Here is a 25,711-nt window from a genome sequence, read left to right on the forward strand (position 1 = left end):
TTGAACTATGGGTGAGACATTACACATTTCACATCACTTGGTTCTTTTTCCTGTTAACTATTTTTGGTACCAATCTCTCAGTGGTCTGATTGTAATTACTCTGTAATTATCAAGAAGTCATCTCTTCTATGCAGACCTCGTCCCTTTTCCTGGTTTTGAACCACCTCATCACTCATTAATAAACAGGTGATTTAATCCTTACTAAAGTTTACGGAAAGCAGAATGTTTTACTCTTTGGGTGTTTTACAGCACCTAAGCTGAATGAACAGAGACGGAGAGAAAGAAAAAAAACTTTGCTGCTTGTAGCAGTGCCTGTGTCTGTGAGAGGAAAGAGGAAGAGGGAAAAAAAACTCTGCTGCAGCTCTTCTGTGTATTAAATCAAATCCATTGATATTCATTCAATTTTGAATTTTTTCTTATTAAGATGTTGAAATTTTATTCATTCACCACATAATTAGACACTCTTTCTGATGACACGATGTGCTCAAATCAAAAAATGAAACATTCAGACTGAAAATGACTTTCCCAGCCTCACTGTTATAATTCCAGACGTCTTGTGCCCACCAAACAACATCAGAGAAAAGCTGATTTTTTTTTTATGTGAACATTGCATTTTTCCGTATTTTTCACGTCTCAGACCTTAATCAGCTCATTAGGCCTGAGGCATGTCAACAGTTCTCATTTGGAAATGTCAGCTGGTGCCAATGTCAGAGCTTTACAAATACTCTGACTCTTCAAATCTTGCATGAACACTCAGCAACCATGGGTTCCTCTAAGCAAGTATGTAAGACTCTGAAAATGAAAGTTATTGATGTCCACAATGCAGGGGAAGGCTACAAGAAGATAAGTGTTGTCAGCTTGCAGTTTCCACAGTGCAAAATGTAATTAAGAGATGGCAGTTTAGGGGAACCGTGGATGTCAAGATGATATCTGGAAGACCAAGAAAACTCTTGGAGACACCTGCTTGTATGCTGGTCAGAAAGGCAAATCAAAACCCCTGCTGGACTGCAAAAAACCTGCAGGAAGATTTAGCAGACTCAGGAGTGGTTGTGCACCGTTCCACTGTGCAGTGATGCTCGCACAAACAAGACCTCCATGGAAGAGTCAGTAAAAGAAAACCTTATCGGTGTCCTCATCATAAAATCATACATATGCAACGGACCATCTGCAGAAGCCTGATGCATTTCAGAAACAAGTACTGTTGTAGGATAATGAACCCAGGAATTTAAGAGGAAACATTTAATTCTTTCAAAAACATTATGATTCCTTTTGGCCTAACAATCTGTCTGTGTGGGTGCAGAAGCACACACACACGGACCCAGTGACCTCTGACCTAAAGGCATAAAGATGTCAAGGAAACATTGGACAGGACTAAAAATCCAGCCTTCTCACCACCAGTTATGGAGAGAAAATGAACAGTTTTGGATATTAAATTGGACTTTGTTTTTCTTCTCAGATACAAACAGACTGCTCAACCTGGATGGGCCATCCTCCCTTCTTATGCTAGCTCCCATGTCTTAAGTAAATTTTGAGAGAACCTGCTTTCCTTTGAGTGGCTCTCCTTCTCTCTTTTATTTTATATACAATAAAACATCTGAATTGGTCAAGAATGCCACCAAAAATGTGTAAAATTATGTATCTAGACTTATCTAACAAATGTTAACTTTTGATGTGTTTAAAATAATTTAATTTGGTTTATTATGGGAATTCAAACTCTGCTTCAAAATGTGCAAATTGTAAGTCACACATATTATTGCATTTGATTTATTTGATATAATGTATTATGTGAAAGTGCATCTTTTAGCTATGGTTCGATTGCTAGGATAATGCTTTCTTAATAGGTTTAATTACAGATTGGCAAATAAAGGTTTATTGATTTTATTCTGTATTTTATTTGGTTAATCAACATTACATTTTCTAAGTGTTGTCACTGTTTCATGATGTGTTGATAACATTGATGACAGAATGAGTGAGTATTCAATATACAAGCGTGTAATTTTCAGATATCTGATATGATTTAAATTATTTCCCTTTAAAGTTAGAGGCCAGTTTTCTTCTTCCCTTTCTCACACAAAGGATTTAATTAGTAATCCATGTGGTCCCTCAAAAGAGCGCCAAGGATCCTTTTTTCAAAAACACGCCTCCTAGCTATAAGAAGTTTTACAATTCTTTGTCTGACCCCTTCTTCTTCGCCTCTTTTAGTTTTTAGTCCTTTTTTGTGATGAGAGCTGAGAGCTCCAGAAAGAGACTCAATTAAGAGGCAAAAGACTTAGTGAACCAAAGTTGCTTCACTGAACCTACTGCAATGATTCTCATCTGACTGTTTCGCCTTGCTTGGTGCCTCATCATCGGCCTTTCATCACCAAGGAAATAGTGGGAAAACCATGTTGTAGTTAGATTCTTGGCCCCTCATTGCATTTGACTTGTTTTTGATAACATTAATTCATTAATTCATTAATTTTGTCAGCAGTAACTTAATTTAATTTACCCATTCATTCATGCATCCATTTATTCATTCATTTTAGTTGTTATATGTGTATATGTTTAGTGTTTCCCATTCATCTCTATTCCTTGGTAGTTATAAAAATAACTTGATTTATAGCCAAGTCGTTGTCAATTTGTCTGACCCTTTATATCAGAGATGGAGGTCACTATATTCAGAGTTCATGACTTTAAGATATAAGACTGATTACAATAATTATTTTCCCTCCTAATTAATTCATTATTGATTAATTAAACAATGGAGGTGGTGTCCCTATTGACCTAACTTAAATTCATAATATTAATTTTAAGTGTAGTGTTATTCCTACAGTGTGGACAGCTGAAGTTAAAATTGAACTCTTTGGCCACAATCAGCAAAGGTATGTTTAGAGTGGAAAAAAGAGCAGCATTTCATGAAAAGAACACCTTGCCAACTGTTAAGCGTGGGGGAGGAGCTATCCTGCTTTGGGGTTTTGTTGCAGCCACTGGCACAGGAAACATTGTGTGGTTGGAGGGAAGAATGGATTCCACGAAATACCAGCAAATCCTGGAAGCAAACATCACACCGTCTGTAAAAAAGCTGATGCTGAAAAGAGGATGACTTTTACAACAGGATAATGATCCTAAACGTACCTCGAGCATGTATAGGAGCAACTGCCAGAGCAACCCCAGAGCAACTGCTCCAGCTGTCTATTGACTCCAATGTTAACCCAACCGTGGTGCTATAAGATGCTTTGAACATCAGTCCCATTGGAGATGCGAGTGTGAGAGGACCTGCCCTCCGGAAGTATTTTCCCCACTGTCAATTCCCATGTTTCCCATCTTTTAATGATATTCTTAACATTTGTCAACACAAAGAACTTTCTGAAATTGATAATGGATATTATTAAAGTAGTTAGTATTTTGATTCACCTCATGTTTGACACTATTAATTTCTTGCCTAGAAAAATATTTGGTGACATAATAACAGTATTACCTGCTTCTTCAATTGCAACTGATTCTGCACTATCACCACGGATTCATGCAAAACACATGCTGGGATACTTGTCAACCCCAAGTTCACATGTCAGCTCCCAAAGTATGTAATCAAATAATGGTCATAATTATTTAATGTGTTGAGTATTTAGCTTGTACTTAGTTCACTGTGATTATAAGGCAATGCAAATGTCCAAATGCATATTTTCAAGTTCAGGGGGGCTGCTTTATTTACCCAGAATAAAACAGTAATGTAGCTTTCTGTCAGAAAATGTCAGCTAGCGTTATCAAAGTAGCAGCATCAGCTATTTGAACTTTTCAAGCTGAAAGTAAACCAAGAATGGAGACATGTACCATAATGGCATATAGACATGAACACTAGCCCACTCTTTAGTGTTTACAATTTTGTGGACAGTTTAGCTTCTGTGGGATTACAGAAGCTTTGTTGTAAATGTGAGGATAGTATGAGGTTTATATTGGCTTGCTTACTAAGATAAAGTTAGCATTAGCTATTAGCTTAGGTAAGGTTAATGGTAACAGTAAGCCAGTAAATTTGCAGGAAGTTGACTATATTTTTTGTGCTGTGATTGGTTTGCATTTTAATCTTATTCTGTTTCTTGGCACAGGTAGAGCTGATGTTGAATTCAGTGAGCAGTGGACAGGAGCATAGCAGGGGCTATGTGCCGTGCAGAGGGTGTTGATGATCCTGGTGCTGAGGATCCTGCTCAGTGTGTTGGTCAGATATGCGGGAAAATACCCACAGCTGTGGAGAGGAGATGCTACAACCAATGAGCAGAGACAATTCCAACGCTGCTGCATATGGAGGTTCACAGGAGGGAATGTTGCACAGAGGATCAGATATAAAGAATGACACTCAGGTCATAGTTGACCTGTCAGACACAGCAGAGGATAACAGACAGTATTGGCATGGCAGTGTGGAACTCTTGGTCCAGGTCACACACTGTCACAGAATGCACAGTTTCATCTGTATGAGTATGTATTTTTATTTGCTATGTAATATCTCTTGTGCTATTGTTTCTTTTACAATTAAGTGACTACAGTGAATTGTTTCTGAACAAATACTTGTTTGTTACATCATTGTACCACAAACTATTTTTTACTAGACCCTCACTTTTAATGGCATGGACAAATCAATTAACTGTTAATTATGACACAAAATTAACAAGCTACACAAAATGAATTATGACTTTTTACAGGAAAAAATACAATTAAAAATCTCAAAGAATCCACAGATGGAATCCTTACATGCCAAGAAAAAAAAAAGAAAAGTTTCTGTTTGGAAACATTAATAATACACAGATGTCGCCTATATTGTTTTGAGATACTTTGTTACTTTTCTGTTTTTTTCTCCATAAAGTGAGCAAACTGAGACTTCAAATTTGGACAGGCTATTACACTGGAATAGCCCAGTAGACTCGTTTTCACTGGAACTACTTTCTACCAAAGAAATTGTCCTATTCTACTCGACTGCATCTTCTTCATCAAGATTCAAACCTAAGAAACAAAAGAGGTTGTTTGTCAGTGCCTATAAAAGGCTGTTACCAGTGATTATTTCCATTATCAATTACTTTGACAAATTGCTCAAACCTGTAATGTAAGTAATGTAGAAAATCTTCACATTTTAGAAGCAAGCAAGCACTCACTAGAGAACCACATGTGTATTAATATGTGGATTAAAAAACAAAAGCACTATTTCGTCCTTTCTGAAACGTTTGCTTAAACTAGTTATTTAGTTGTGACACACCTTGTAAAGTTGGTTAAGATATGAGTGCTGCAAAGTATGATTACACTTGGTTAGGGTTAGAGAAAAGGGAAAAAAACACAGGCACTGACCAAATAACAGCCATCAGCCTGTTCACCAAACTCATCCTCCAAAAACTAGAAAAAGTTTTACAGGATAGAACTTTTCCCCTTCACTCCAAATTCAGTCGCAACAGCAACCTGACCCGAGGAAAGAGACTTCAACAAAGAAAACTCAAAACAAATAGATACAAGAACTCTATTATTCCTCAAGCCATCAGCTTGTATAACATGCAGGTCTGATTAATAGGTCTCTTAGCTGGTCATTGCACACTTGCACTTTTATATCAAATTTGATTTTACTGATTTTGGATTGACTGTTTTTGTTTGATTTATATGACTTTACCAACCACAGTTAGCATGATCTGAACAGAACACAGCAGGCCTGGAGTGAGTTTACTTCACAGAAAAAATAACAATTAGGCTAAGGACAGGCGATCCACAACAATATAAAAAAAGGTGCAGAAAGCTGCTCTTTGCAGTGCACCTAGCATTTTGGCCGTATTGAGTATTCTATTGTTTTTACTGTGGATTCTATGGTGCTTTTATGTCTGGAGCATAGAACCAAATTAATTTCCCAACTGGGATTAAAAAGTTGATCTGAATCTAAAAACTGTCATATAAAAAAGTCTCTTATGCAATTTTCTACAGAAGTACAACAGCTGTGCAACTGGCCTAGTACCAAAGTGCTATGTGAAAGCTATCAGATGCGTTGTCACAGTAACAATCTTTCACAACATATCTGTGTTGGTCATCACAGTAACACTTCAGTAGAAGAGTGACAATACAGCAGCAAGAAAGGCACAGTTTCACTTTAATGAATTCAGAGATTATTTCATAAAGGTAAAAATTATATTTCATACATTCAAAATGTTAAGACTTGACAATAGGATTCCAGCTCTTTCTGTATGAAGGTCAGATGGGCATTACTGAGCAGTATTGTCCATATCAGTGACTTGATTTAGCACAATGACTCCAATGAACTCTAAACACGTTTGTTCCCCGGGACACAGATCAGCTAAGAAAAAAGATCCAGAAGATGGAAACTGAGAAAATTAACCCCATCATGACTTCAAAGGAACCTTTTTTTTTTTTTTTTTTTTTTTCATTTTTGCACTTTTTTCAAAATGGTCTTCACACTTAACTCAAAACTCTGCTTGCTGTCAATTTCAGTCTTTGACTGTCAGGTTTGGTGCTGACTTCCTGAAGTCAACAACATTTCTTAATTTTATTAACATTTTACTCAAAAAGGACGCTTTAGCACAGTAAAAGAATCCACTTTAGACCTGCCTCCCCTCCCTTGTTTTTATTATTCAAGGTTTCTGCCAGTGTAATGCAAGCCCAGCGGCCCACCAGGCCTAAGCATTGGCAATTTTAAAAAAAATGTATTTTAAGATATTTTCTAAACTAAAATGTATTATACAAGTAGTGTAGCTCCTTTAAGGAGTAGCTCAGTGCGTAGCATGTGTGTGGTCGAGAGAGAGAGAGTGTGTGTGACAGTAAGGCTGCAGCTACACTGGAGCAACCTGCCTACAATCTGAGAGCAGGCTGAGCAGGCAGAGAGTGGGACAGTTTCTGCCAAACGCAAGCATCGAGAACCAAGACCTGGTGATTTTTCATGAAATCATGCTGGATTACAGAATACACCTCACACTGCATTCATAAGAATGAACTATTATACCTATCTAAAAAGATTTTTAAGTACAATAAGTATATAGTTAGTATGTATACAGTATATAAGTATATAGCTGTCTACCAGCTTTGTGTTCAGGTAAATGTATCAATGGGACTGGTGAACTGAGAACTTCATTGATCTGAAATAACATTATGTGTATTAATATCAGTCTGCAGCCTTTCAGTCCAGCATCATTAGGAATATTAGACCATATTAGACGAGTCAGCATCTCATGGTTTGATGGATGGATGTGAAAAAACCAAGTGTTTTAGTTGCTTAACCACAGTCAGCCCAAACCATGATCTTTACCTAACTTTAACCATCTGACACTTTTGCCATGTTCAGACTAACACTGTGTTGCGCCTACACAGAAAGTGTTTCAGCCATGTTTTTCAATTGTGTGTCTCACGCATGTCTGTCTGACAGAACAGATATGCTTCTATTTTAACAGCTGTCTACACGTGACAAGGCATATGTCCCCAATTGGACAAGCCGTACCAAATTACAACACACTTTTCTGGTACGTCCTTCCCCTAGCTGGCTGACTTATAATGGAGTGACTTGAGCTGAGCTGTGAGTCAGACAACAAGGAGAAGCTCCTCTGCTGGCCAGGCGGTAAGTCAGTTCAGCTCAGCCTGATCCTCATTCCCACAAACATCGGATTTGAGTTCCTTGGAGGTTCTCAGTTAAAGGGATTGTTTTCTAGCTCTCCTTATTTCCATGCCTTATAGAAGCATATATGCAGAATTGAATAGCTCTTATATACTACTATATATTTTCAAAAGATTGATAATTTTACAATTTCAATTTCATACTGACTGCATTGTTGCATCATGTTGTGAATGCTGTGTATGACGGTTGCATTTGTGTTTCTGACAGATTTCCCTGCTAACGTTTGAGGAGAAGATGGAATCAACAACTCCTCCTTATTTAAACTTAATCTATTGCTTTGGCGAGTATGAGTATGACAATGAGCCACTGGCTGGACTATGTAGTAGTGATGGTGAAAACTTACTGGGAGCTCAACTGTCCACCATTTACTACTTCATGTTTCTCTTCAGTCTCTTTGGCAATGGGCTGGTCCTGGTCATCATCCATCGGTGAGTAGACAAACAAAACTCTTAAATTCAAACAAATTATCGGTTAAGCAGTTTAAAGCAATTAGAGGTAGCAAATGTACAATTTGTAAACTTGTAAAATACACACAATCCTTACTATATATATTTATATATATATATCTGTGAATTACAGTGTAATTGAAATAGTCTACAAAGAGTAAATGAAAGTTGTAATCTTTACAGTTTAACATCAATTGTGATTTAATACTACAGATCCTAGAATTCTGGGAAATCAGACACCAGCCATTTTTCCATTAACCTAACGTCCTCAATTTTGCAAAATGTTTTTACGCTTGCTTGAGGTGGATTTTGGAAATGCTGAAAAAGAGTTTATGTGCAAATTGGGTGATGGAAATTTATTTGTCAAATAAATAATGACGTAGCAAATGTTTTACTCACATGATCAGCTGTTTCTGCTCTCGGCGTCTTCCGGCCTCTCCAGATAGCATGATGTATGTTTAATACTAGCTGACATGAAAGAACAATGACAACTTGCCCAATTGAAACAAATTCCTGAAGACCTCACTCCATTTTTCTCTCGCTAAGGCAATATAACTATTTTTTTTGGTTTCTGCTTGGCAACCTCTACTGGCAACCTTTACAACCATTACTGGCAGATTATTTAAGCATATACCTCCATTTACTGATGAAACTACGTGTTGTGTAACCTAGTTTATTTGCTTCAAACCAGTTGATAGAAACGCACTTAATTCGTATTTTCCTTTTTGCGACATTTCAAAAGTTCGCTTAAAATTATCTTGCGAATCTAATGGAAACATGGCTAATGAAATCATGGTAGGAGCTCCTTATTTTTGTGCCCACTGAGAGAGGAATACTGTAGCTATTCAGTAGGTAAAGTTCCTCTCTCTAAGACCCCTAAGAATTCCTCTACTCTGTCACTGTCTACACCACTGCTCTCTCTACCTTTGTGAGCAAGCAACTGTGAAAATATGTACGATGTTCATGGAAACACAAATGAGATGGTATCCGAAAAGTCTCCTTGGGTCTTGGACTGTAAGAGTGTTTATAATACAGCATATTACAGAGGGTCGAAGAGATGTTATGTCAACTGCATGCTGACAAAGGTGAGAGCTCAAGAGAAGTAAAGAGCCAATTTCTATTTCTATTTCTATGTCTATTGGACCATTCATAGCTCAGAGATTACAAATGAAATCTCTAAACCAGCCTCATTTCCTTTTATCACAAAGCGTAGTTGATTTCTGTTGATGGTTCAAAAGCCAATCGACAAAAATCAACAGTTTCAGTGCAGCTTTTTCAAGCACAGGCAGAATTGGAATGAAATGAAATCAATATCAATAATGGTCCTTGATGCATTAACCTCTGTAAATGATAGACAATCGCATATGATACACAAAATCTTAGAAAGACAGAAAGTTTTGACAACAGTAAGCAAATAGCTCAATAACAAGTGATGATAATCAACACACCGTGGGCTGATTTCTATGTGAAGGCACCAGGTCACTTCCATGGAAGTGATGTTTTTGTACACTCAGAGAGCCTTGCCTCTCTCCTGCTAACGTTAACAAACAACCGGCATGACAACACAACAAAAACGGTGCTATCCGTCAAACCTCTGTCAACCACAACACATTTCACAATAAAACACCCCCGCAATGACAAATCGCCCACTCCTGAGCACGAGCAGCTAAAATATTATTTCCTGAACAAATGAGCAGAAAACAAGTTCCAGAGTGATAGCAGAACATGGCTTACCCCTTTTTGTTTTTCCTGTTGGTAGTCCAGGGGTCGTGATAATCACACTTTTCACAACTAAACCGCAGCGTGTTGGTCCCCAGCCAAAGCCAAAACTGAATGGGAGTGAGAGATGCTTTGCTGAATCATGGTGCACAACATTAGAGATCTTTTATTTAATTATGAGAAGTGTATGGGAGGAAATATACATCATCTGCAATAGTCTTGCCCTGCAAGCACACAGGGGCGAGCACCAGGATATTGACCACAGCTTATTTACCAGCCACAGGTGTCACTGATGAGAGGGAATTTCTGATTCTTACATATAGAACCTTTAAAGGAACATGAAATTTGTTGTTAATCTTGTAATGGTAGTGATAGCAAGATTGTGTCTGAAAAATTTGATTTATTTTATACTGTTTGGCAGAAACATAACCTTTGTCTGGATAAATTCACTTTGGTTGAGGTTAGACCTAACCAAGAGGCATGCTTACGATGACATTGCTTACATGCTGATGTTAAGCAAGTATAATGTTAACTATGGTCACCACCTTAATTTAGCATGTTAACATGTGCTATTTTGCATTAATGACAGTGTCATTAGTTCTGAGGTGTTTGGTCAAAAAATGAAGTACTGGTCAAATTGAAATACTTGTTGGCACTAGATTCCTTTACAGACTACTGTATATCTGGGTGGCACTCTCAGGCAGATTCATTTCATGTATTTTCAACTTTGATGGCAAATTTGTCAACTCACATTACTTATCACATTAAACGTCCACATGTTGCACTCAATCCTGCACAGCTGCACAATGTGCACAAAAAACTGAACTGAGAGAATTGTGTAACATTGAATGAGTGAACTTCCTCTATTTCAGGACTCTACAGTATGACCTGTCACTCAGCAGATTTCAAAGCAGTTTATCTAGTTGTCACACTTCACTAAAATTGATGCTAAAGATGTTCAGATTTACTTCACTGCCACCAACCAATCCACAGTTTGGAAGTTATTGCAAAATATTACTGTCAAAAATGCTTGTGTGACCCATAGTCTCTGTTTTAAATGGCCACTTCTTAGGTTTGAGAAGCTGACCACTGTGACCAACATCTTGCTGCTGAACCTAGTGGTGTCCTCCCTGATCTTCGTGAGCAGCCTTCCCTTCTTGGGAGTCTACAAGCAGCTCTCCCACTGGATCTTTGGCGAAGTAATGTGTAAGATTGTAGGCAGTGTCTACTACCTGGGCTTCTACAGTTCTGTCCTGTTTCTAACTCTCCTAACCTTCGACCGACACCTTGCTGTCGTTTACTCCTTGCATGTGTCGCAAGTGAGGAATCAACGCTATGCGCTGCTCTCCTGTGCTGTGGTGTGGCTGGTCAGTGGTCTGGCATGCATCCCAAAGATGATTCTCCACACAACTTTTTCTACTCTCATCAACAATAAAACGTTCTGTCAGGAATATCCTCTTAACACAACGCCTATTGATGACAAGCTAAGAGCATCTGGATTTTACCTTCAACTTTTCCTTTTCTTGCTCTTTCCTCTGATTGTTATTGTGTACTGCTATGTTAGGATTGCTATCATTGTCGTATCATCCAAGACAGTTACCAAGTTCAAGACAGTCAGGCTGATATTTGTCATTGTCCTGTTGTTTTTTATATGCTGGACCCCATTCAATGTTTTACTACTGATTGATGATGAAGACCTGACCTGTAAGGAAAAGCAGAGGAGGGGTTATGCACTTCAAGTCACTCGTGACATTGCCCACATTTACTTCTGCATCAGTCCCATCTTCTATACATTTGTTGGGAGAAAATTCCAGAACTACTTCAGACAGCTGCTGGTGAAACGCTTCCCAGGGTTAAAGAAGCATATTTCTTTCAGTCCGGTCAGCAGAACTAGTATGTCCACGAACAGTACACCATATGTTGAGTTGAGTTGAGTTTTAGGGATAGGGACCCCTTTGTATCTCAGGCCTGCCATGTGTTGAACAAACCATGGTTTTACAAGCAACAGAAGGAAGTATGTTAAGGTGGAAAGCGATGACATGAGTAGGGATATCATTTTGCCTATTTCAGAAGTAAAGCCGAAATATAAACCATAACAACATCCATATGTCAGTTAGTTATGTTGCTAATTTCACCTTTCTTAAGCAGGTGAGAACATGTTTTGAAAGTTTGTTGTCCAGCCCAAAACAAAGCTGCTACCTCTTCATCATGACCATGCCATCATGACATATGTAAATGTGGACAGAAGAGGTATGTTTAGCTCAGCTATGGGAAGAGATGGATCCCTACAGAAAAGCACACCATTCCTTCTTTGTATATACAGTATTTACAGACTTTTTGTCAACTATTTGAGCTTGATTCTCCAGTGATTTTTAAGGTTTTCTTAAGGTTTCATTAAGGTTAATTTACAAACTAGTTTGGGAGACCTTCTGTCCTCTAGTGTTCATAAGTTTATAAATAACACTTAGATTTAAAGTGAATGTTCTAAGGGTTACTGGGTTCTGGTTGTGGTTATGGTTAACCATAAAAATAATCTAATAATCAGCATCTGCACAGTATTCACGCCTGTGCCTGTATATGTGTCAGACCACACTTAGTTATGCACCACAGTGCCACAATCATGATTTATTTTGTATACACTGTTCTTTCAAATTTTGCACCCAATATTACAGTTAACTGCATCACCTCTGTGTGACAGAATGTAAAAGTTGGGCTGTTGAACAAAGTTAAGGATCCATAGTTCCTTAATCCTTACATAGTTGAGCAAATGTTAAAACTCTTTGTAAAGGACTTTTGGATGTTATAGAACATTTTGAAGAAAAAAAAAGGCTGATTAAGTGTAAGAATTGGCATTATGATAAGAGCACTATTTTGAACACCAGACAGTGGAGCTTTCGCTGCATCCAAATAAAGTCCAAATTTGAGAGGAAGGAAAAAAAGTCCCGCTGTAAAGAATGAATAGCAGTTTTAGCACAAAGTAATGCTTCCTTTTTTTTTGCAAGTGGGAGGAAAGAGGAAGTGGAGTCTTGAGCAACAGAAATTCAGCAGATGGGATGGGGGATGTGAGTGATAGCTCAATGTTGAAACACCTTTTTCACCAGTAGCCAGGCAGGTGACAGAAATGATTAAGAATATAAAAATATGTGCACACACTCATCCAGTAGGGCCAATAAGAGAGCTACATTAGCTGCAGAGTGAGTCTGCAGTGTTTACAGACTATAAAAAAGGACAATACTTTGTACATACACAACAGTCCTGATACAGCTCAAAAAAAGGAATTCTGTGCAGTTTGGTACAAATGGAAAAAAGTTGAGTTTAGTTGGTAAGGACACACTCAATATTATATATATGTATATAATGTGCTGTAACTGGGACCAGAGAGCGACTCTCTTCTGTGATGTAATATGATGCGTTGTTGAAAAAAAAAAAGTTAATTTCAAGGCCGATGCTCAAAATGCTAACTTTTTAGACTTAATTTCGGCTTTTATGTCTTATTAAATTAATGAAATCATAAATTAACCTTTCACAGGATAACTTTCATGATACATGAACTATAAATCCAGTATATATATATAAAAAAAGAGATGCTCTTTAAGTCTATAGGAGTTCATAAAATCCACTACTTTTGTTGTGCAACATCCTCTGGCACATACAATTTTCTATGAGATGTGCCATATTCTTTGTGTGGAACACATAAAGATGGCTGGCAGTGCAACGCAGGCAAAAAACAAAAGTGGAAGTTAGTGAACTGTGACCCGGAGAGGTTGCAAAATCACAGTTGAGCCCTGTATTGTCATTCCCTCACCAAACATACTGTATGTTCCTAGCTCCATGATTCAGGGATCAGCAGATGAAGGGAAGGAGCTCACCACATTAGTTTTTGGGTTTTCTCAACTGTATGATCCTTGTCCTCGCCACGTGGATACCATGTGATACCAACAGCATAATTAGGAATTAGAAATAATAATGTCAACAATGTGCAAAATGTTTGCTATTGAGACTTTTAGCACTATTATAAAGTGAATACACCCAAAGAACCTGCAACAGCAGCCAAAGATGCACTGAAATCTGGTGGGGGGAAATAGTAATATCTCTTCTGTCTCAATGTGGCCCATGAGGTGTTATTCTGTATCACGAAAAAGTCGGTGAGGGTGTGTTGAAAATGATGTTGAAGTTACTGTCTGTTTTGTGTAATCGTTTTTTTTGGTATGTCTTGATATATTAATCTCTGTGTTTCAATGTTTCAGTTTTTATTATAACTTATACTGTATGAAATTTTAAATATGAATAATTGTAAAAGGAAAACAAAACAAAATAAATACAATGATCCAACCTTTCAAAGTCATGGTTGTCCGCAGAAAAAGTAGCGTTACTACACTAATTTTTACTTCTACTTTTTACTTTGTTCAGAGGGAGACTGCACAACAATTGTGAAAAACCTCAGACACACAAAAATGAAAATATATGAAAGTGTACAAAAGAAGCTTGAGTATTTATGACCCTTTAACAAAGGCCCAGGACGACATCATTTAACATCAGGTGACAGTTTACAGCCTAACAGGCTTACAAACAACCAGCCAGGCAGCTCCCCCAGTATACAGTCAGACAGCTCCACCAGTGGCCTGCAGCCAGCACCTACAGCCATCAGTCTGTCAGTCAGCTCACCAGGCAGCTCATGAGCTTGTCAGCTGGCCAGCAAACCAGAACTGCAGGCAGCCAACCAGTAAGGCAGCTCCCCCAGCAGCGTGAGCTCTCCAAGCAGCTAATCAGCCAGTCAGCTCTCCCTGCAGCAGTTACTGTAATAGTGAGGCCACAGCCAGATCTCACCAGTGTTAATTTTTGTCAACAAAAATTTTGACAATAAGTATTTGTTTAAGGTCTTTTATTTCATGGCTAAATTGTTACAACAATAAAAATGAAAATATATTGACAACAAAAATTGCGGCGAAATCTCTGTTCATTATGCCCTGATGAGTAGAGGCGACACGAAATAGCTCACTTAGTTTGGGCAGACAATCTAGATAATAGTAGTCATCTCAAAGTACTAGTTTCGTGTTTCTCTCTCTCTCTCTCTCACACACACACACACACACACACACACACCGTCCTAAATGTCTTATTAATTCATTGATTTTAAACCAACTACAATTTTCAGTGAGTGACTAAGCCTAAGACTAAATTTAAAATTCTTGTCAAAATTAACCCTGGAGGTTACATCCTGGTCTCAAGCAAACCATCCTGATAAGGCATTTTTCCTTATTTAAGGAGTTCTCATCCTCCAAGACATTAAAGTCAATTATGAGACAGAGAAGCAAGCTAATGAGTAGATTTCTAATTGTTGCTAATTCTGGGTTATTTGTATAATCTGTTTGTACAATCCTGATATGGTCAAGTGACCCACTAATATGAACTTGAAAATAAAACAGACTTAAGAGTGAAACACTAACAACAAAGCTGATGCATTCATCTCACCACTTTTTTCATGCAATTTAATTTGTTTCCTTGTAACTTACTGTATTAACCAAAGATCCTGTCATGTCTTGACTAACGGAGGTCAGAGTAGATGGACTGGACTGCTGACAGAAAGAAGATAAAAGTGCAGATATTTCCAGCTTTAGGATGCTGATCATGAACTGCTATGTCCCCTCTTCGAGACCTTTGTTGAAACTCTCACTGCCTTGTTGGGGACTGCCCATTATTCCGAAACCCAAATAATCCGAAAAATGTCCCATTGGACCGAAAGCCCATTAGTCCATCCATTAGACCAGTTATCCCAAAAGCAAAAGCCCACTGCTCCAAAGGCCCATTGCTCCGAAAATACACACTCTGGAATTGTTGGACTCTAGTGACTGCAGTGGTAGGTACCAGATCAGCTTAGCCTGCCAGATTGGCTCGGGGTCCTAGCTGTGTGTTCTGCAGAGTAGTGATGACATACTTCCTTGTAGTCTTTGTTTGTTAGCTAACATTAGCTGGCTAACTAATCTAATTTCAGAATATTGTCCTTTACAAAATTCCATGAAGTATGTTTGTTTGTTTGGAGTTAGTGTGTGTCTTGTTATGGAGAATTTATCCGTTTTTTGGGTTCTAGCATACATGCTACAGGTAAACATTCACGGATGGAAGAATTATTGTTCCACATGTCGGCGTAAGTGTATTATTAAACTGTTTTGACAGTAATGGTTTGGGTCGTAGCATATTCTTCATATGACTGCGTGCATCGAACCATAAGGTCTGTACTGAGACAGTTCGGGGTTTGTGGGAAAGACTCTTAATTAGAATATTGTATTAAGAGACAGGTGGTAGATTTGAATGCTGACAAAAGAGGGCAAACTACTGGTTTGTCACAGTTTTGCAGCATTTTTGCCTTACTGAATTCCATTTGTGGGTTGCACATGGAATTTGTTGTACTTTTTCTAATAAATAGTGGAGTAGCCCATGTCCCAGACTGCAGCAGTACATTTATGCCCAGCACAGAATTAAATAAAGAATTAAAAAAATAAAAAGATCTTATGTATAGATGGATCACTGTCTACATTAAATAGATCAAACATATTAAAAATCTACATTAAAAATATCTATCTGGTATTATTGCTCCATTAAACAGATCTTGGTTCCCCGTTACACAGGTGATACTCCTAAATCATAACACATGACTTTGTATGACATGACTTTGAAAGATGATTTATGATTTCTTATAACCCATAAACAGACAATAACTCGGTGAACATGATTTAACATAATGCAGTATTAATTTTACCTCCATGTAAGGTAAATAAACTTGATGTTTCCCAGATAATGATCATCTTCGATTTCTACTGAGTGAAACATGACACCAAATTCAACAGAAGACCTCAGTAATAATGAAAAAGTCTTTTTTGTCAGGTAACAGACATTATCAGTGTCTGATAACCAATAATGAGGCACTGCCATTATTTATGGATAGGCGTTCAGATTAGGCTACCTCTGTTGTCTTTTGCCTCTCATATCTTAGAGTATTTTGACATGCTTGTTAAAAAATTGGTGTGACAACGCTGTGGTTAAGGTCTGGTTAGGTTTAGGCACAAAAACCACTTGTTTAGGGTTAGAGAAAGATCATGGTTTGGGTTAAAATGATCACTTCAATGTCAAAATACACTAATATATTCAGAGCAAAAAACTTCAGGGTATTCAGGTGTATTTTTGGAGCAATGGGCCTTCGGAGCGGTGGGCTTTTGTTTTCAGGATAACGTGCCATCAAACTAATGGGCTTTCGGTCCAGTGGGACATTTTTCAGACTATTGGGGTTTAAGAACAATGGGCTGGCCAGTTGTCCTAAACAGAGAGTGGAGAAATGTATGGCTGCTATACTCTATCTTTTCTCTAAAAGCTTAGTTAACGATTAATCACCCATTTATTAATGACTAAGCTATTTATGAATGAAAAAAAGATTTGTGGATCAGAAATTCAGCATAGAGACTAATTATGAGTGGATACTGTGAAGGGTCAGAATATAATAATAATACAGTATGTAAAGGTTAAATGTGTCATCTGTGATGATTTCAGCATTACAATAATCCTTTAAAACATTGATATTGTTGAAGTAGCCTATCAGTTATGTTCAATCGGATTAGCAGTGCTTCCCACAGAATTAGGAATTAGTCTATCTGTGGCGGTAGCTGGGCAGCAGGCGGGTGACGCTCCACCCATATGAGGTGCTCCGCTACCATTTTGACAGTGTTGTGTTAAGAAGATAGACTAACTTGCAGGGTTTCTGTCATTGTATTGCAAGTTGACCCCCCTGCCAGGCTTAAGCATCAGGGAATTTTAAAAAAAAAAAAAAATTTTAATATGTTTTCTAAACTAAAATGTGTTATACAAGTAGCGTAACTATTTTAAGGACTAGCTCAGTGTACGACTAGGGAGAGAGAGAGAGGGAGAGTGTGTGTGTGGCTGTGCTGACACCAGACACGGGGACCAGACAGAGGATGACCGCTGCTTAGAGCCAGAACCAGAGCAACCCACCTGCCATCTATAGAGAGACATACCGAGAGCAGGCTAAGAGCAAGAGGCTTTCTGCCGAAAACAAGCAGTGAGACCCGGGAAGACATGTGAAAAGCTTCTTGCTAACAGTTACAGCCGGAATTTACACTAGACTTTTTAAAAATGGCCAATATGAGCGTTAATATTCCAGAATTCTGGCCATACAGAACAACTACCGGACAAATGTTTAAATAGCCATAGCTTACATTTAAACAGCAACAAAACACAAACGCTATGATCCAACTAATATATTTTAGTCAGCAGAATGAACTCTTTACAAATTTACAAACTGAACATATAGGCTACAACAGTAAAATAAAACAAATAGCCTTGCTGTTATTAATTTGATGCAGCCATGCAGGCAGCCTGCAGCTGCAGCTCCGCCATCACCTCCACCGGCCCTGGTCTCCCCAAGCCCATCTCTCACCAGGGCCGGGGAAAATTAAACCAGCTGCATCGTGTTTGCACTCCACATCTGCAGATTCATCCACGCATGAACCAAACATTCAAAAATATGCTTCGTGACAGTTTTAAGAAGGTGGTGAAAAAGTTAGTTTTGAGCCCTGTAAGTTACTATACCTGTCATGCACCCTGCTATAAGTTAAACGATTGCCTAAATTTCCTCAGTCACCATCGTTCTTTTCTAATATTTACACATTTCTCCCAGCCTCACTGGGGCCATGGAAATGTTAAACCTACTACTGATCAATAACATGTTATTTAACTGTAGACCTCTGGGCTGATCTGTCAGTTTCACTGTGCCAATGCTGGTTGTAACGTTACCTGAGAGAAAACGGTAAGACTTTTCAGAGTCATGTTAACTGCTATCGAGCCAGATAGCAGGGCTGTTGCTGGAGTGAGCACCGGCTTTTGAATCTCATGCCACGCTTACATCTGACTAAACACTCCACTGAATCTCTCAGTGTCTTAACAGCAGAGGCAAGGCCAGTTTATTTGTATAGCACATTTCAACAACATGGTAATTCAAAGTGCTTTACCTAGAGCATGAAAGGCATCAAGACAGAATATAAAAGCAACACAAGTAAAAAGACATTTAAATACAATTTAAAAAGTGTTAAATTTGGAAATAAAGAGAGGCTAAAAAGAGAAAAGCAGGAGAACAGAAGTTACAGTACAGTGTAAAATATTGACCCTCAAAATTGGTTTAATAGTTAATTTAATTTAATAAGTTATTTATAATACATTTTTGTGAGAATTTTTCTTTTTCTTATGATCGTCAACAGGGCAGGTGTGTTTTGTGCTCATGTTGAGTGCAGTCTGCTGCAGCAGGGGGGAAAGACTCCTCATCTTGGAGTTTGTAGATAAACTTGAGGAAGACATGAGTGTGTGTGAGCTGCTGTACCTCATCAGTTGGGCCTTAGGGACTGGACTCCAGACCCATTCCTGGTGGCTGACGTCACAAACAAAGTCCTCCAGTGTCAGGAGGCTCTGCAGGCTGGAGTTGACATAACAGCTCTGACCAAGATTAGAAAAGCTGACACACAAACACAACGAGTCAAAACACACGTCAACATCATCAATTCTTCACTGACCAATCACAAACCTTCTACTAGAGATATTTCAGCTTGATCTGATGCATTCATGTCTTGTTATAACTGTAGTTCTTATTCAGATTTACTCGCCCAAAGCAGTCGATGGTGCTCCCCCAGACACCATCTCTGAAACCAACATGACTCCCTTTGGTGCTACAAAAACACAAACACACATGGTCATTAAACATGCCAAGTGGCTGTGAGACCTTCACATTTGATCTTAGCCTCATAAAGATGTCTTTATCAGTTAGCCAACTCTTCCAACAAGCTACATACAGAATACTTTAACCCTTCTCTCTTTAAGTCTTCTTAATCCAAACAAAGATGAGCTTTAAGATTCATTCTTAACAATGGGAAAAAATTGATTTTAAAGTCTTCAGACTTTCTATTTATCATGACCTCTGACAGTCTCAAGCAAAAACATGATGCTGTTCAAGGCTGTTTAATTCAGCAATATAATGGAAAAAAACATCTATACTTTTGATTACAATCAGCTGTTTTCAGAGAGCTCTTACGTGATTAAAAGAAAACTAAATGGCCTTTAAAGCTGAGCTTTTGTAATCTAAGATATTGATTTGGAGTATCATTAGTACATGAGGAGGTGGGTTTTAACTACCTGTTGAACTGTTCCTTGAGCAACTGGATTGCCTGCTCCATCAATGCGTGGAAGTTGGTATACAACAGGTAATCTATATTTATCTCTGCTTTCCCTCCAAAGAATCTGAGGGACTCTTCTAAAGCTATGTTGAACGCCACCACCTCATCCTTGTGGGAGATTGAGCTTGACTGTTGCTGCTCGTTTGTCTCTTCTGGTGTTGGAGAGCTGCAGCTGGAAGGATTGAAACAGATTGTTTATTTTATTCATTATTAGCACTTAAGTGACAGAAAGACCCCAAAGAACTGCACTTCTTTCTTCTCTTCTTCATCGCTATTGGCAGCTGGAGCGACCTGACGTCTTTCTTTGTTGGATGATTAGAAAACTCTCATGGTTCAATACTGCATACACAGACTAATAAACTATATTCGTTTTGTTTGGTGTTCTCATTTGGACTGGTTGCTATATGGTTAATGTTGAGTTCTGGCTCATTCTGTGAAACATACCTTGCGGCATCTGAACCACTTCTCTTCTTGGACTTTGGTTTGTGCTCCGTAGCCTCGGCCTTTAAGTTGGTGTCACAAGTGCTAAAGAGAAATAAATAATATGAATAAATCATAGAAAATACATTCATGTAGTGGGACAATATTGTTTTACTTTCTATCCATTGTCACTAATCATCTGATTTATCTTGTGACCCATCAGAGGGGTCCTGAGCCCCAGGTTGGGAACCAGTGTTACAATACTAAGAAAAATCCCTCACTAAACTAAAAGAGAGTAAAAAAAACCTAAAAAATATTCAGGATGAGGTTTCTTACCTTTCCTTTCCTTCTACATCCTCCTCCCAATTGGTTTCCTTCTTCTGTAGAGTAAAAAGAAAAAATAACAATATGAGTAAACTATGTCAAACAGTTTTTATGGTTACTTACAACTAAAAAGTCTAAATATAAATGTTACAGTCTACTAAAATGAGCTTAACATGAAGCTCTGACACTTTCTGTCAAATGTATCTCAGGGTGACTGAAGAGCCGATTCCTCCATGGAACCTTCTTGCTCTTTTTCTGTTTTCTAGACTTAGCTGAGACTGGAGCAGTGGTGACAGCAACACTGTAGGTAAAAAGAAACACACACAGTTGTTTGTAGAATCAATTGTAGCCATGAATAAATCATAAATCATTTGCAAGAATTGCAAATGAAAACTAAATAAGGTAGCCTATGAAACTGACTGTAGAAATGAAGGAATAGTTAGGGCAATGGTAAAATAACAGTTATGAATTTACTTACTTCCCATGACAACTGGGGTGCTGTTGGCTCTCATGTGCAACAATATCTTCTGCAGGTTTTTGACTTTTCTGCTCAGAAAAAAAGAAAAATAAGTTGAATATTAACAGAAAAATAATGTGCATTCATAGCTGATATAAATTAAATTCACCAACAGTATCTACAAGACATTTGACTCTCAAAGGCTGAAAAATGTCTACTTCCACAAGGTCACATGAATATTACAGTATTTACAGTAGTTCATCTGTGAAACATACCTTCTTCTGAAAACAATGCAGTCCAAACATTGTTGTAACTCTTTCGATCACTATTATAACTGGAGGTTAACCTGTAATTGCTTGTATATTTCAGCAGGTGAAGTGATCTTTCAGTTAAGACTTTGAAAAAAAGTAATTCTAGAATGTGACTCTGTCTCACTGTATGTAATAATGTATACTGTAATTTATGCAGATATGTAAGTAAGTAGTAAACACTGTATATACTATAATTCCCCCACTAGCTAGCTAGAAGCATTTAGATCCTTGAACATTAACGTTACTAAAGCAAAATTACCAATACCGCAATAGAAATAGAAATAAACCTCATTCAAAAATATTCTTTAAAGAAACAATAACATTTCAGGAATGTCTTTCTGTCTGCATGTCCAGTGCAGGATGTGTGTAGCTTAGCTTAGCTTACTTAGCTACTGTAGAAGCAGGTGGAAAGTGCTAGCTTAGCTCATGTCCCAAACACAGAGTTGTGAGTTTCTGACAGTCTCTCCATCAGTAAAGCAGTGTGTGTGTTCTTATGCGTAGTGCCTATGCATTAACCAATGACAAAGACACAGAACAGAATAGCACTGCTTCCCTTTATGATTCTTCTGTTACTGTACAAATTGTATTATAACAGCTCAACCTCTCACTCTTTTCCCACAAGAGAAAAAGAAGAAAGAAATAGAAGATTTAAAAGAAATTTAAGTATTTGCCAAAAAATGTTGTAAAACTTTGCTCTCCATGGAGATGGGCCAGAAGAAAAAGATCTCTCTGGCTTCACCTTCATGCTGTGTTTCATTTTTACTTTTTAATAGAAGTGTCAAGAAGCTCTCAGGGGTCCTCCACTTGTGGGGAATGAGAATTAATTGGAGGATTAGAGCTACATGCACCCTGCAACCTGTCTTGACTTATAACATGGCTTTAGGGTCTGCAGTACTGCTTCTTCTGACTGCTGACTGTGTGTGTGAGTGTGTGTGTGTGTGAGAGAGAGAGAGAGGGAGAGAGCATTCATTACTCCCTGTGTATTTGTGAGAATTAGCAGTCCTTTGTTTTGTATGGCTTTCCCTGTGTTCACATAACTGTGACATCAGTGTTGCAGTTTTATGTGTGTATTTTTCTGTGATAGTTACTGTCAATATTCACAGCATCCAAAGGATGGAAGGAAAGAGGGAAGATGACAATGATGACGACAACAATTTGAATGAACCTCATAAACGTAACAGCAAACTGCTGTGAAGTTTACTGAGCACATGGTTTATCCTCCACTCCCCACAGGAGCCATATAAAGTATCCAATGTGGTAATTGTTAAAGGGGACATATTATGCACATTTCCAGGTCTATATTTTTAATCTGGGAATCTACCAGAATATCTTTGCATGATTTACAGTTCAAAAAATGCCTTTTTTATCTTATACTGGTCCTTTATGCAGCTCCTCAATTCAGGCTCTGTCTTAAACAGGCCAGTTTAGCTCCTGTCCCCCTCCCGATGAGCCCACTCTGTTCTGATTGGCAAACACTAAATGATGATTATGATTTACATTAGAAATAATGTTTTCTAGCAGCTTTGGAAACTAGCACAATGGGGAAAGCAATGTATTCAACCATGTTTTAACTAAAACATACATTAATTAATCCATATTATTACGCTGCAGGAGTAGTTTGATACTATTTAAGCTTACTGGGAGTGTATATTTTGATAGATTTTGGGCAGATTATCACTTTTAAGATTAAAGGATTTAAAGTTTTACTAACATTTGCAGCCATTTTTAAACAAGTAACGGTAACCACTCTTGAGGCACAAAGGAACATGTCACCCAGTGCAGCTGTGTAGCTCATTGACATGTTTTTAATAGTTTTTGGCCAACAATTGAGGTCTACAGCACAAGGAATACGATATATCAGACTTTAGATACACACACAATACTTACAAGTAGGATGAGTTCATTGTTGGCTCTGCACATGAGATTTGTTGACAATAAGAAAAATATTTAAAATCACCAGCCTAATCCTTTAAATGTCATTCAAGCTTCCATTTAGCTGAGGAGACTAAAAATAACAGCAGATGAAAACATCAGAACTGTGATGAGGAGACAATAACAGTATTAACACATTAATACATTAAACAAACATAAATGTATTTTCATCGTGTTTTCCACATGGTTTTCCATCATTTGAGGTTTGAGTAGTGTTTTTTAATTACATCATCTGGTTGTACTCATAGATATATACACATAGATGCCACATTCGGCTCATTGTATTTACACGTCAAAGCCATATTGGTGTGTGGTAGTTACCCCGGTAAATGCATACAAGTCTGTTATGGGAAGAGGTCTGTCTGTGCTTACAGCAATCATAACTCAATTTTCCAGCAGTTTGGGTTGTCACAAAATAAAAGTAATTTATATGTAATACAGAGTACTTTGTGCTTGGACTCTGGTGACTCCTGTATGTGCATGTGGCTATATCCAGGTTTGCTATCAATAAAAAATAATAATAATACATTCAAGCTACAAATTCACTTCACTCATAAATTTGCAATAGAAAGTCCAACAGCAGAGATTCACTTAATGTTGCTTAAAGTGAGGACAGTATATTAAATTCTACATGTTGGTGACAGTAGAGTGTTGTGTAATGACTACTCACCCATGATATTGTTCCTTGTGCCTTAGTTTTGGCATTTCTTTCCTTAGAACATTGAAATGCATCACAAATGTCTGGTATTCTCCACTGCAGAGAGCAGCTAGAAAACCAATATGGTGATGGCTGAGACGCATCCCACAGCCTGGAATGTGGCATCTACAGTATGTGTATATATCTATGGTTGTGCAACCCTTTCCCACAATGGTTTAATGGCAGCGACTGGAGAATTGGTACCACCAACGGAAAACACATGGAAAACTTGGCCAGTGACAAATCTTTGAACTGAATTGAAACGAATTGAACAGCTCTAAAAATCTATTTCATGGTCATAAACATCCAAAAGAGGAGGCAGGGAGGCAAAATGGAAATCAAATAGGTTAGGGTCACTGGGGGAGGTCCAGCCAGCATGCACAGTGTGGTGAGCTCAAACTTTGGACTTCCAGAGAGTCTGATCTGGTACAGACTTCATCAGACTTTGTTTACTCATAACACAGCAATATGGGTGTAACGTATGGAAATTCTTTCTTTGATGCATTTGCTTTTTGCTGTGTGAGGCAAACAAATTGCCAATGTGAATTCCACTCAGAATAGTTCAGAAAAATAACTGATAAAACTGTGATGGATTGCCCTTTAGCATTACTGTGATACAGAGCTCACTGAGTTTGACATCTCATCTGGCTTACAGGTTTCTGTAGCAAGCTGTTAAAAGTCTCCTGTAAAAATATGTATCTACTTTGTATCTACTAAATCATTACTGAAGATACAAGCAAAAATAGTCCCCTAACAGGAAATTGAGTAAGTCATCTTCTGTCCAGGCCAGGTTGTGTTATGACAAAAGCTTTAGCAGAATCTGTCTGTCTGTGTTTGCATGCTTGTTTCTTTGTCTCTGGCATATCGTCCAGGGAGAGGGAAAGATTTGTCATCTTTTGAAATGAGTTTGTGTTGACTTACTTCTCCACTTCTCCTCTATTACTCTCAGTGCATCAACTCCACGCAGTCAGTCATTTGTGCTCCTTGAACATGAAATGGAAAACACTTTGTGTTCGTACTGAAATTATTTCAGACCTTGCCAGTTTTTCTGTTGACTCTGTGAAGTAAACAGTCCCGTTTTCTCACTCCTGCTGTTTATGGAAGTTACCTTGAAATTCTGTTCTTTCTAATGACTGATTTCATAGAATATGGAGGGTGCATGTTTAACACTTGACTGGAACTTGCAGGGAACTGTAAAGACGGTATACTGGCCTTTATATAGCATTATTAAAATCATGACACCAAAGTTCTTGTACACCAGTTTTACCAGTAAATGAAATACATTACAATACAATGAAATGATGAGGGGGATTGGGAGTCTGAATGGGGGTGAAGGGGATGGGGAGGTGGCAATTGGTGGGGTGGTTGGGATGGTTTGGGGGTAGGGATGAAAGGGACAAGGGGTTTAGGAAGGGAGAAAGCATATTACTCCTCTCTCTTTTCTCTCTCCCTCCTCTCCCTCTTCACTTTCTTCTCCCTCTCCTCCTTCTCTTTCCTCTCCTTCTTCACCCTCGTCTCTGTTTCTTTCTGTACCTTCTCTTCCGTCATTCTC

At 38.1% G+C, this 25,711-nt stretch overlaps 2 protein-coding genes and 1 long non-coding RNA gene across 3 annotated transcripts in view; 2 read left to right on the forward strand and 1 right to left on the reverse strand.

Annotated features, from left to right (window-relative positions):
* LOC137172900 (C-C chemokine receptor type 1-like) overlaps positions 1–14,516 on the forward strand; it is a 69,787-nt gene extending 55,271 nt beyond the window's left edge. Inside the window, exon 4 of the mRNA XM_067577496.1 lies at positions 13,741–14,516. The gene's annotated coding sequence lies outside the window, so the exon portion shown is untranslated. The remainder of the gene's footprint in view (positions 1–13,740) is intronic.
* LOC137172903 (C-C chemokine receptor type 3-like) lies at positions 7,523–13,741 on the forward strand. Its single transcript, XM_067577498.1, has 3 exons — positions 7,523–7,567; positions 7,832–8,052; positions 10,862–13,741. Exons 2-3 carry the CDS (start codon positions 7,859–7,861, stop codon positions 11,721–11,723), a joined length of 1,056 nt encoding a protein of 351 aa, XP_067433599.1. The 5' UTR covers positions 7,523–7,567; positions 7,832–7,858; the 3' UTR covers positions 11,724–13,741.
* Positions 14,517–17,363: 2,847 nt separating the features above from the next.
* On the reverse strand, positions 17,364–22,087 carry LOC137172905 (uncharacterized). The gene is made up of 6 exons (XR_010925069.1): positions 21,495–22,087; positions 21,241–21,308; positions 20,775–21,063; positions 20,463–20,543; positions 19,978–20,190; positions 17,364–19,514 (listed from the first exon to the last, which is right to left on the reverse strand). It is a non-coding gene; the product is annotated as an uncharacterized lncRNA (long non-coding RNA).
* Between the last annotated feature and the right edge of the window lie 3,624 nt (positions 22,088–25,711).

The sequence above is a fragment of the Thunnus thynnus genome, chromosome 21 (genome assembly GCF_963924715.1).
Source record: "Thunnus thynnus chromosome 21, fThuThy2.1, whole genome shotgun sequence".
Lineage (NCBI taxonomy): Eukaryota > Metazoa > Chordata > Actinopteri > Scombriformes > Scombridae > Thunnus > Thunnus thynnus.

Excerpts from the sequence above, each read along its gene's own strand:
- LOC137172903 (XM_067577498.1), top strand. The coding sequence starts at position 7,859 with ATGGAATCAACAACTCCTCCTTATTTAAACTTAATCTATTGCTTTGGC. Across the intron at positions 8,053-10,861 it reads GTCCTGGTCATCATCCATCG|GTTTGAGAAGCTGACCACTG; the intron begins GTGAGTAGACAA and ends GCCACTTCTTAG.